General features: G+C 46.8%; 1 protein-coding gene across 1 annotated transcript in view; it reads right to left on the reverse strand.

Annotated features, from left to right (window-relative positions):
- Positions 1-13,066, reverse strand: part of ZNF341 (zinc finger protein 341) — a 44,352-nt gene extending 31,286 nt beyond the window's left edge. The window contains exons 1-4 of the mRNA XM_077459160.1: positions 12,972-13,066; positions 5,275-5,385; positions 1,611-1,795; positions 703-852 (exon numbers count right to left, since the gene is read on the reverse strand). Coding sequence (XP_077315286.1) covers positions 703-852; positions 1,611-1,795; positions 5,275-5,385; positions 12,972-13,002 — 477 coding nt within the window. The 5' untranslated portion in view covers positions 13,003-13,066. The remainder of the gene's footprint in view (positions 1-702; positions 853-1,610; positions 1,796-5,274; positions 5,386-12,971) is intronic.

Genomic DNA, 13,066 nt, shown 5'->3' on the forward strand with positions numbered 1-13,066 from the left:
AAAAAAGTCAGCAGCTACAAATACTGTAGCTACTGACTTTTAATATTTGGACACTTACCTGTCCAGGGATCCCAAGGTGCCAGCACCCCAGCCGATTTTTCTATCGGCTGTCGGGTGCTGCCGCCGCCATTGCTTCTGTGGGAAACCGGCAGTGAAGTCTTCGCAGCCGGTTCCCTACTGCGCATGTGCAAAGCGCGTTGCGTTATTTGAATGGCCCGGCAGCGGGGGAAAGATGAGGGGGACCAAGCTTCCGAGTGATCTCATCACGGACGCCCCCCCACCCAAAGGTGCTGGAGGGGGGGGGTGGGGGAGGAAGCAGATAAGCAGAGCTTCCACTCCGCTTTACGTAGGGATAACCTTTGTGATGAACCTTGTGAATTTACTTTTGCATTCATTTTTATGATGTGCTAAAATATCACATGATCTGATATAAACCCTGAAGACATTCCACGTGCCTGAAACTTATTTTATAAATTAATTGTGATATTTTTGTAACACATTAAATGACATAACATGATATAAAGCCTTCATGAATTGACCAATATGTGTCTGTTCTTAAAGAAAGTGAGAGTCCCGTCCACAGCAACCAGATCCTTGCTTTGATCCTCTAATATACACTACAAAAATGACAGCTGGAGTCTGATTGGTTGTTATAGGCAACACAGACACTCTAGTGGTCAGGAATGATGCACATGCTGTTACCTGTACAGGAGCAGGGGCAGGAGGCATCGACTGGTCCAGTGAGGTAAGGGCAGACATTGCGGACAGCAGGACTTCATCATTCACCAAGACATTACCCTGTACCAGAGTTTGAATGAGCGGTGAGGGAGGAACGGCGATGTACGTGGAGATCTGTAGGGAAAAAAATAAAGTCCAGCCTTAGAACCGCTGTGTTTTCTACTTATTGACACACATTTGCCAAGCACTTTCTGCACATTTTTTAGTTATTAATACAATATTTACCTATACAGACAAATATAATATGTGGGAAGGGCTTACTTTTCAGTGCCGCATCAACAGTGCTGCACATCAGTGTCACCTATCAGTGGTACCTATCAGTGCCACTCATCATTGCCATCTTATCAGTGGCCATAAGTGCTGCCTTATCTGTCCCCATCAGTGCCGCCTTAACTGTGCCTATCAGTGCCCACCAGTGCAGCCTCATCAGTGCATATCAATGAAGGAGAAAAATTCCCTGTATGATAAATTTTATAACAACCTATGAAACCTGATTTTTTTTCCCCAAATTTTCCATCTTTTTTTGTTTGTTTAGCAAAAAATAAAAACCCAGCTGTGATTAAATACCACCAAAAGGAAGCTCTATTTGTGTGAAAAAAACTATAAGATTTTGATTTGGTTACAGTGTAGCATGACCACGCAATTGTCATTCAAAATGCGTCAGCGCTGAAAGCTCAAAATTAGTCTGGGCAAGAAAAGGGTATAAGTGCCCAGTAAGCAATTGGTTAAAGGAAGTCTATATGTTTTTCATAATACAGTTTATTTATTGCAGTAAAAACAAAAAGTAAGAAAAAGAAATGATAAAAAAGTGAAAGTCACATGAAAATTTATTTTAAGCCAGCTGCTGAAATGATGATACAAAATACACTCACCTGTCTGTTAACTGGCTGGTGTTGCACGGAGCTGACAGGCGGTGTATAAACACTGTGGTTTCCCAGGGAGACAGATGCCAGGGATGGTGCATTGCCATGGCACTGCTCCCGTTTGTGGATCATAAAAGCTGGCAAGGAGTTGAACTGTTTTTTACACTTCCCGCACAGAAAGACATCTTCATCATCTATAAGAAAGATCACAACTAAACATATATCTCTGCTGTTAATATACATTTAACATTAGTTATATTGGAGGCACTGTGTAGACCAAGAGGTGTATTTAATTGAAGAAAAGTGGTTTTTGATAATACCACATTATGACCACTAGATGGAGCTGAGAATTAGTATTTGTTTCCTAGAACTTTCAGCACCATCTAGTGGCCATAATTTTCATGAACAACTCGTAACTTGTAAAGGAAATAGGAGAACATTATTTTTGTGGAGAAATAATTATATTTTTTATTTTATTTATTTAGTATATACATTATATATTGTGTGTGTGCACGCATGTGTGTGTTATACACTATATTATATATATATATATTGCTAAAGGCCAGTACCGATCTGGTAACAGTTCCGATTGGCTTAAAGTGATATTAAATGTTTTTTCTTTAAATAACAAACATGCTATACGTACCTATTTATATATCAATAGTGTAGCACCAATAAATTCAATAAACAGTGTCGATCCTGAATACCGAATTAAATTCGGTGAGACTTATTAATGCAAAAAAAACAACAACATGTAAAGATCCCCCGGGGATTTCACACAAAGGAATCAATACAAAGAGAACAGGATACTTTCTCATACAAGTACATGGTACAGCAGGCACATATCAGGAATATAAAGTTTTGGGGTAGCAAACGCTTTAATAATGCAAACAACATGTAAAGAACAAAAAAGTATCAATAAAAACTGACATGTAAAATGTTAGAAGTGTCAGTAAATTTATATAGTCCCAAAACATATATAGTGAAGTATAAAAATGGGCCAGCCACCAACATCAAGTGAATTGAAAACTCACCAGAGCAAATGGCTGCCATTACAGCAGCATGTGCACCTTTGAGCATATATGGAACTCTGCTTTAGGCTGGGTTCACACCGCTGCGGGTGAGAGATACGGATGTGATTCGCACCGCACTGCAGTGCAAATCACATCCGATCTGTCTGTGCGATGCGAGTTCAGCCATACAGATAGTATGGCTGAATTCGCATCGCACCCGCCGCAAACTCGCACAGGACCCTTTTTTTGGTCCGCAGCAGAATCGGATCGCATGGGTGTTCACACCATGCGATCCGATTCCTGTCCGAGTTTGCGGATCGCACTGCGATATGCGGACTGGTCTGGGGGTGTCATTAAGATTTCATTGACACTCCCAGCAGTTCGCATAGGGCAGTGTGAACTGCCGGCGGGAGGCATGCGATGCGGGAAAACGCCGCGGATTCGCGGCGTTCCCGCATCGCTATGGTGTGAACCCAGCCTTAAATATAAATTAAAAAAAAGAGAATTACTACTCCTAATATATGGGTTATGTGTAAGTGAACAACCAAGGAGCTCCATTACTAAGACTGGCCATACACTCTTAGCCCTTGTACACACGGTCGGACATTCTGACAACCAAATCCGTTGGATTTTGTCCGAAACTGTTGCATACACACGGTCGGACAAAGTTGTCGGAAAATCCGATCGTTCAGAACGTGATGACATAATTTTGTTACCATGGGACTACGTTCAGGCTAGTAGCCAATAGCTTTGGTCTAGGAATTTGATCTGAGCATGCGTGGCACTTTGTCCGATCGGAATTCTCTATACACAATCGGACAAAGTCTAAACGGATCATGTTGTCGGAAAATTTTATAGCCCAGCTGGAAAACTTGGTCCGTCGGATACTCCAACAGAAACAGTCCAATCGAGCCCACACACGGTCGGATTATTCGACAACACGGTCCTATCGGACATTGTACATCGGAATATCCGACCGTGTGTACAAGGGCTTATGCTGCATACACACTGTCGGAATTTCGGCCAGCAAAAGACCTGGCTGTTTGTTGCTTGCCTCTGGTAAGTGTGCATTCTTTATGGTGATCAGCACATATTGGTGACGGAAGATTGCATGAATTTATCACAATTACTCAAGTCATCACTGGGACTTTGTTGACTATTTGAGTTTTTTATTTTACATTCAGTTTTATTTATTTTCATTATTTTTTATCATCACATTTAACAGGATTTATATTCATTTACGCACTGAATTTATGCTGGCATGTTTTACTTGTTTGTTTGTATATTCACATATTTCTATTCATTTTGTATTCAGCACTGGTTCACTACCAGGGGTGTCACTGTCAGCGCAGCTACCTCTTTTTGTTTAAAATATTGAGAGCAGGTTCTCAATTTTTCAGACGGAAAAAGTTTCCGATCGCGTGTATGCAATTCCGACATTCAAAAACTCACACATGCTCAGATTCAACTACGAGATGGAAGCTACTGGCTATCGAACTTCCTTTTTCTAGTCCCGTTGTACGTGTTGTACGTCACTGCGTTCTTGACGGTCGGAATTTGGTGTGACCGTGTGTATGCAAGCAGGGGTGGACTGACCATTCAGCCACTCGCCAACTGCCCGAGGACTCCGGGCCACTAGGGGGCCCCATAAGGGTTGCCAGCCTCGGTAAAACCAGGGACAGTATGTAAAAATCCCAAGGTTATAGCTGCCCCACTTCTCCAGTACCTTCTCAGCCAATAGAAACATATCTGTGTATACTGTGTGTACCTTTATGTGTAACCTGTGTGATTGTATACTGTGTGTGTTTGTGTATACTGTGTGGCCCCATAATCTCTGATTGCCTGGGGGCCCCATAATCCCTGATTGCCCGGGTGCCCCATGAGTTGTCAGTCCGCCCCTGTATGCAAGACAGCTTTAGCGAAATCCTGTAGGTAAAACCAGAGCTTTTTCCAACCAAAATTCTGATCGTGTGTATGCGGCATCAGATTTTTCCTATTTAGTTCTGTTAAACAGTGTGGATGGAGGAATCTCCCCACCAGCTATTATAGTCTGACAGCAGGCACCCATGGCTGTGAGAATACCTGAACAGTAACTGCATCCAATTGGTTGCATCACTTGTTCGACCAACAATCTTATGCCCGCCTCCTTGGGTTTTGAGATTGCAGGATGTCGGCTGGTGTGGTACCAACAGGTCCAAATTTTTTCTGGTTCTTCAGGTGCCAGCCAAAATCCCCTTATATCTATGGGCAGATTAACCCATATATAACTGAGCTCTGTGAACAATGATCTGGCTTATGAATTACTGTATGTCTAGTGACCATTTAATAAGCAACATGGCTATATTTAAAAGAAGACCCCAAAGTCCAAAGACATGCAGGTAGGTTAATTGGCTTTTGTCCAAAATTGGCCCTAACATATGAATGGGGACCTTGGATTGTGGGCTCCTTGAGGGTAGGGACTGATGTGAGTGTGCAATGTACAGGGATAGGGACAATTGTAGACACCTCACTCAGGTTGAACTGGATGGACTGGTATCTTTATTCAACCTTACTAACTAGGAAACTATGAAATATCTTCTGAAGAGAAATGCTTTAATTCTCTCTTGGGATTAATAATCTACCTTTGGATTTATAAAGTATTCTTAATCTGAATTTCATACCGAGTCCTTGGATTGGTCCAGCGCTGCTGACATTTTGAGCGTTGGGGTCAGATACTCCACCTTGGCCATCGAGTAAGGACTGCACTGCTAACACTGTTTGGTTGTCCATGCCTGGAGAAAAAGAAGGATGGTTGTCAGACTCCACAATAGTTGTCAGGGCAGACATTATGGAAGCAGCGGTAATATAGCTGTGTGATATGTCTGGCTCTGTGCACAGTAAATATCCCATTATTATTTGGCTTTGCAGACACATGACACGTATACAGAAGCACCTGCTTGAAATTGACACCCTTCTGTATGAAAGATCTAGAATAAGCTATCAACTATCAACAAGGCCAAGGAAACCTGTCCTGATGAAATATAAAGACTGCCAATGCAGATCTCTTCTTTTAAAAACCTAGTTGTCCGGCCATGAGGCCGATTCGTAAAACTCAATACTTTCCGAGTTAGACTACAAACAAGGATGAAACCCACAAGTTCACACTTCACTTCGATTTTACTTGATGTATCCTTGTTGTGAGTCAGTAAATCAGAAAGTCCTGTAGGCAGTGCTGGCTAGCCTTTTCAGATGATACACCAGCAATGGCTGCCCAGATATTTCTACCAGTACAAGTTTCTTTTCACTGCAAGCAAAATCGATGTAACATCTCAGTTAGATGTACCATGGGGTGCAAAACAGATGAGGTTCAACCAACGGTGGAGGTCCACATTTCAGATATTGAAAAGTGTATCTGTGGGTTGGAACAAAGTAAGTGTCAGGGATACTCTGTGACAGAACAGGCGCACAGGCGTGCGCGCATATGTGTTCCTGCGGGAACAAGCCGCAACAGGTAGCGGCAGGCACACGTGCACATCCCCTAACTCGGCTTGGCGCCAGTTCCCCTTTAAAAGAACAGCAGCTGCTCCTATACAGCACTGTCTGATCTGCAGCTTTACCTGAAGTCTGACCATGAACCTGCTGTTATCTGATCCTGTTTGTTTGACCACTGCAGCCTTCTCCTCTCCTGACCTGGCCTGCCTTGACTCTGCTTATCCTGAATCTGTTGACCTTGTTGCCGAACCGTTGCCTGTCTGCTGACGACTCTCTCTGCCTGCTGATCTACTGCCTGATTACCCAAGTATGACCTGGCTTGTCTCACCTTGTTCTAGTCTAGCCCTGATCCAGTTCCTGCATAGGATCCTGGGGTCACTGACCCACACCTGCTGCCACCCCTCTCTGCGGCTTCTACAGTCCAGTCCATCCGGTGGATCTGCTCTACTCATCAGCACCAGTACCAACTACCACACAGGCACTCCTACCTCGCTGCGCTCCTGTACCACTGTTGCAAACCCAGTGGTTCCCGAGCCAGAGCTGTAAGGGAGGTCTCCTTCTACAATCGGCTCTGATACCAAGGTACGTGACAGTAAGGGTAAGAAGAGGATGAAAAGTTTGAAAACTTTTTTTTTTTTAAGAAGAAGAAAAAGTGTGCTCCCCGCTGTCAGAAAACCTGGTTACAGCCCCCTAGGATAGCTCTACAACTCCTAGTCCTCACCAAACTGTTGCCTGAGGTCATCATGAAATTTCATCAAGTGTAGATCTGTGGGTTCGAACAAGGTAAGGGTGAAAATAAAAGGACGAGCAAAAATTTGAAAATCTTCTTCAACAAAAAAGGTGTGCTTCCTGCTGTCAGAAGACCTTGTTACAGATCCATAGAGTAGTTCTACAAGACCTGGTCCTCACCAAACTGTTGCCAGAGGTCATCAAGAATTTCATTAGATTTTGATCTGTGGGTTCGATCAAGGTAAGGGTAAAAAAAAAAAAAAGGATCAAAATTTGAAAATCTTCTTCTACAAAAGAGGTATTCTTCATGCTGTTAGAAGACCTTGTTACAGCCCCCTAGGATAGTTCTACAACGCCTGGTCCTTGCCGACCTATTGCCTGAGGGCATCACGAACATCATTAAAGTGGTTGTATACTCAAATTTTTAACTTTTACCTACAGGAAAGCCTATAATAAGGCTTACCTGTAGGTAAAAAAAATATCTCCTAAACCTGTACGGTTTAGGAGATATTCCCCTCGGTATGCGCCGCTGACTGCAGCGGCGCATGCACACAAGGGGATTCTCGGCCTGAAAATCCGGCAGTGGCCGGCCGTAATGAAATCTCCCGCGCGCATGCGATATCGTGGCTCCGGCTACTCACAGTGCCGGAGCCGCGATACCCGGAAGAAACGCCGAGGGAGCATGTCAGCTCCCTCGGCGTGGATCGGGCCAGATGTCGGGGCCTCGTTCTAAGGTAAGTATTTCATAATGAGCTAGTATGCGGTGCATACTAGCTCATTATGCCTTTTGCTTTGCAGGTTTAAAAAAAAATTAAAAATTTGCGGGTTTACTACCGCTTTAAGTGTAGATCTGTGGTTTCGATCAAGGTAAGGGTAAAAAAATAAAAAATAAAAAAGGACGATAAGTTTAAAGATCTTCTTGTACAAACAAGGTGTGTTTCCTGCTGTCATAAAACCTTGTTACAGCTCCCTAAGGTAGTTTTACGAGGTCTGGTCCCCACCGAACTGTAACCTGAGGTCATCAAATCAGGTGCCGGACTAGACCATGTAGGGCTACCATAAGAGAAGGTTGCTAATTACACTGATAGGCCTGCATCTTAAAAGTGGATGTAAACCTGATTCATGAAATTTGACCTCTGTAATGTTTTCTTATCTTTCTTCAAAGCACTAAGTCCCATGGCTTTCTCCTGCTCCGTTCTTCTGTTATCAGCATGATAACTTCTGACAAGTTCTACATCGACTGAAATGTTGGGGGGGGTGTTATAAATAGTTTAGCAGACAGCTTGTCTATTCATAGCACCGCTCTGCATTGTTTCTTCCTTTTTTTGCCTATGTAGAAGCTTGGTGTGTGCCTTTCCTCCAATCAGCTTTCAAACAGTGTAAGCCCAGACTCCACTGCTGAATGAGGAAACAAGATTTCGAACACGATCTGCACTTTCCAAATTTGTGTAGAAAGGGAAAGACAGCAGATATACAAGTAAAACGTATGTAGGGAGATTTGTTTAATCTCCGTGTGTCATCTGAGGCTGTTCACCTCACTGGGTATATGTGAGGGTTTACATCCACTTTAAAGCTTATTCCCACCATCTGGACATTAAAAAAACACAGAGGTGTCAATGTATGAAAAAGAAAAAAAAAAGAAAAACACTGTGCCGATCGTCTCTAGCATTTGCACGGGCACAACAAATTATCACAGTCTTGTCTGTATTATGATTATCTCCTATGATCGACCGTCAGCTCCAACTAGTGGCCATAATGTAGTAGTACAGTATAACTGTAGATGTCTTTAGCATTTGTACAGGCACAACAAACTATCACTGTATTGTTTGTAATATGATTATCTCCTATGGACGAACATCAGCTCCAACTAGTGGCCATAATGTTGTATTTTTCTGAAATACTCAATCAGAAAAAATACTGCATTATCGCCACTAGATGGCGCCGATGACCATAGGAGATAGATAGTCATATTACAAACAATACAGTGATAGTTTGTTGTACCTGTGTGAATGCTAAACACATCTACACTGTGAATGTTTTAAAAGGCAGACCCCTTAGAATCACAACAGACATGCAGTAGTCATAAATTACCAAATATTCTTGTGTATGTGCTGGTGCAGGTAACATTTTCTTATGCCTGCATGAAAGCTGTAAAAAGGTGCTTATAAATATATAACCTATGCATGCTATTAATGCCATTCCTTTTGTTTCCCACTGCAAAGATATGCCCTTCCTATTTTTGGGAACATTCACGCGTTAGGTTTAAGCGCATGAAACGAGTAAGAAATCTCACTGCTTGTGTGCTCCGTTTCATGGAATTAATAAAGAAGTTGTTTTAATATGTCAGCTCCATGGAGGCACCCCGACGTCCATGGAGACACCCCTGCATGGAGACACCCCAAACGTCCATGGAGACACCCCCGCATGGAGACACCCCAGATGTCCATGGAGACACCCCCACATGGAGACACCCCAGACGTCCATGGAGACACCCCAAACGTCCATGGAGCCACCCCCTACGTCCATAGAGCCACCTCTGATGTCCATGGAGCCACCTCCGATGTCCGGCCACCCTCAACGTCCACAGACACCCCCTGACATCCACAGAGACACCCCCGACATCCCTGGAGCCACCTCTGACATCCCTGGAGCCACCTCCAATGTCCTTGGAGCCACCTCCAATGTCCCTGGAGCCACCTCAAACATCCATGGAGCCACCTCCAACGTCCATGGAGCCACCCCCTACGTCCATAGAGCCACCTCTGATGTCCATGGAGCCACCTCCGATGTCTCTGGAGCCACCTCTGATGTCCATGGAGCCACCTCCGACGTCTCTGGAACCACCTCTGACGTCCATGGGGCTACCCCAGATGTCCATGGAGACACCTTAGATATCCATGGAGCAATCCCCAACGTCCACGGAGCCACCCTCAATGTCCACAGAGACACCTCCGACATCCCTGGAGCCACCTCCGACGTGCCTGGAGCTACCTCCGACGTCCATGGAGCCACCTCCGACATCCAGGGAGCCACCTCCGATGTCCATGGAGCTGTGCCTAACGTTCATAGAGCCACCTTTGATATCATGGAAACCACATCTGACATCCATGGAGCCACCTCTCCTGTCCATGGAGCTACCTATGATCTCTATGGAGCTGCCTCCAATGTCCAGACTATCTCTGATGTCTATGGAACCACCTCTGATGTCCATGGAGCAATGTCTGATATCCGCAGAGCCACCACTGATGTCCACAGAACCATGTCTAAAGTCCATGGACCATCTCTGATGTCCATACTATCTATGATGTCTATTCAAGCACCTCTGATGTTTATGGAACCACTTCTGATGTCCATGGGGCCACATCTGATGTCCACAGAACATGTCAGCTCCATGGAGCCACCTCTGATGTCCATGGAGAACCCCCCCAAGACGTCCATGGAGGCATCCCCGAAGGCCAAGCAGGCACCCCCGATATCCATGGAGACACCCCCGACGTCCATGGAGGCACGTCCGACGTCCATGGAGCCACCCCCTATGTCCATAGTGCCACCTCTGACATCTCTGGAGCCACCTTTGACATCCATGGGGCTACCCCAGATGTCCATGGAGACACTTCCGACATCCATGCAGCAATCCTCAATGTCCACAGAGACACCCCCCAACATACACAGAGACACCCCCGACATCCCTGGAACCACCTCTGACGTCCCTGGAGCCACCTCCGACGTCCATGGAGCCACCCCCTACGTCCATAGAGCCACCTCTGATGTCCATGGAGCCACGTCTCTGGAGCCACCTCTGAGGTCCCTGGAGCCACCTCCGACGTCCATGGAGCCACCCCCTACGTCCATAGAGCCACCTCTGATGTCCATGGAGCCACGTCTCTGGAGCCACCTCTGAGGTCCATGGGGCTACCCCAGATGTCCATGGAGACACCTTAAACATCCATGGAGCAATCCCCAATGTCCACAGAGCCACCCTCAATGTCCACAGAGACACATCCGACATCCCTGGAGCCACCTCAGACGTGCCTGGAGCTACCTCCAACGTCCATGGAGCCACCTCCGACATCCAGGGAGCCACCTCCGACGTCCATGGAGCTGTGCCTAACGTTCGTAGAGCCACCTTTGATATCATGGAAACCACATCTGACATCCATGGAGCCACCTCTCCTGTCCATGGAGCTACCTATGATCTCTATGGAGCTGCCTCCGATGTCCAGACTATCTCTGATGTCTATAGAACCACCTCTGATGTCCATGGAGCAATGTCTGATATCTGCAGAGCCACCACTGATGTCCACAGAACCATGTCTAAAGTCCATGGACCATCTCTGATGTCTATGGAGTCACCTCTGATGTACACACTATCTATGATGTCTATTCAAGCACCTCTGATGTTTATGGAACCACTTCTGATGTCCATGGGGCCACATCTGATGTCCACAGAACATGTCAGCTCCATGGAGCCACCTCTGATGTCCATGGAGAACCCCCCCAAGACGTCCATGGAGGCATCCCCGAAGGCCAAGTAGGCACCCCCGATATCCATGGAGACACCCCCGATGTCCATGGAGGCACGTCCGACGTCCATGAAGCCACCCCCTATGTCCATAGTGCCACCTCTGACATTTCTGGAGCCACCTCTGACATCCATGGGGCTACCCCAGATGTCCATGGAGACACCCCCGACATCCATGCAGCAATCCTCAATGTCCACAGAGACACCCCCCGACATACACAGAGACACCCCCGACATCCCTGGAACCACCTCTGACATTTCTGGAGCCACCTCCGACGTCCATGGAGCCACCCCCTACGTCCATAGAGCCACCTCTGACGTCTCTGGAGCCACCTCTGAGGTCCATGGGGCTACCCCAGATGTCCATGGAGCCACCTCTGATGTCCATGGAGAACCACCCCAGACGTCCATGGAGGCACCCCCGATGTCCATGGAGGCACCCCCTATGTCCATAGAGCCACCTCTGATGACTCTGGAGCCACCTCTGACGTCCATGGGGCTACCCCAGATGTCCATGGAGACACCCCAGACATCCACAGAGACACCCCCGGCGTTCCTGGAGCCGCCTCTGACGTCCCTGGAGCCGCCTCCGACGTCCCTGGAGCCGCCTCCGACGTCCCTGGAGCCGCCTCCGACGTCCCTGGAGCCACCTCCGACGTCCCTGGAGCCACTTCTGACGTCCCTGGAGCCACCTCCGACGTCTCTGGAGCCACCTCCGACGTCTCTGGAGACACCCCCGACGTCCATGGAGACACCCCCCCCCGACATCCATAAGAGACACCTCTGACATCCCTGGAGCTGTGCCTAACGTTCGTAGAGCCACCTTTGATATCAGGGAAACCACATCTGACATCCATGGAGCCACCTCTTCTGTCCAAGGAGCTACCTATGATCTCTATGGAGCTGCCTCTGATGTCCAGACTATCTCTGATGTCTATGGAACCACCTCTGATGTCCATGGAGCAATGTCTGATATTTGCAGAGCCACCACTGATGTCCACAGAACCACATCTAATGTCCATGGACCACCTCTGATGTCCATACTATCTCTGATGTCTATTCAAGCACCTCTGATGTTTATGGAACCACTTCTGATGTCCATGGACCATCTTTGATGTCCACTGAACCCCACTCTGATGCCCATGGAACCCCACTTTGGTGTCCTTGGAACCCCACTTTGATGTCCATAGACAGCTATTTTATAATCAGAATGTGAACCCAGCTACATTTATAGGTTTATGTTTTGGGGGGGTGTTATATAATATTGGCACACGGTGCAGATAAGAGATCGCACACATTGTGAGATGAGGATATACATGGCAGTGAGGAGTGATTGCAGTCCTTCTCTGATCTCCTCAGGTCACATTTGACGTGCAGGACAAAAGGTGATCATCACATGGACCAGGTCGCTGTTCCACTTCTCCACTGTGCCCCCCTCCGCCCCAACAATGGCGGCTCTTCCCGGATCCTGCCCCCCTCTGCTCCACCTTAACAACCCCCCTGTGCTCTTCCCGCACACTCCCTCCTCCGGCTCTTCTCCCCCCCGGGCTCCCCTCCCGCCGCGGAATCCGGACCTACATCAATCGCCCTCCACCGTCCACACATCACCGGCGCGGATTATATTCCGCATTTTACCTTCAAAAGCCTCAAATATTGCTTGCGCCATCTTGCAGGCTGCAGATGTCCTAAGAGCAGCATTATGGGAAATGTCCCATTCGTGTAATCACAAG

This window comes from Lithobates pipiens, unplaced genomic scaffold (assembly GCF_037356315.1).
Source record: "Lithobates pipiens isolate NorthernLeopardFrog02 unplaced genomic scaffold, aLitPip1_a1.2 Scaffold_28, whole genome shotgun sequence".
NCBI lineage: Eukaryota > Metazoa > Chordata > Amphibia > Anura > Ranidae > Lithobates > Lithobates pipiens.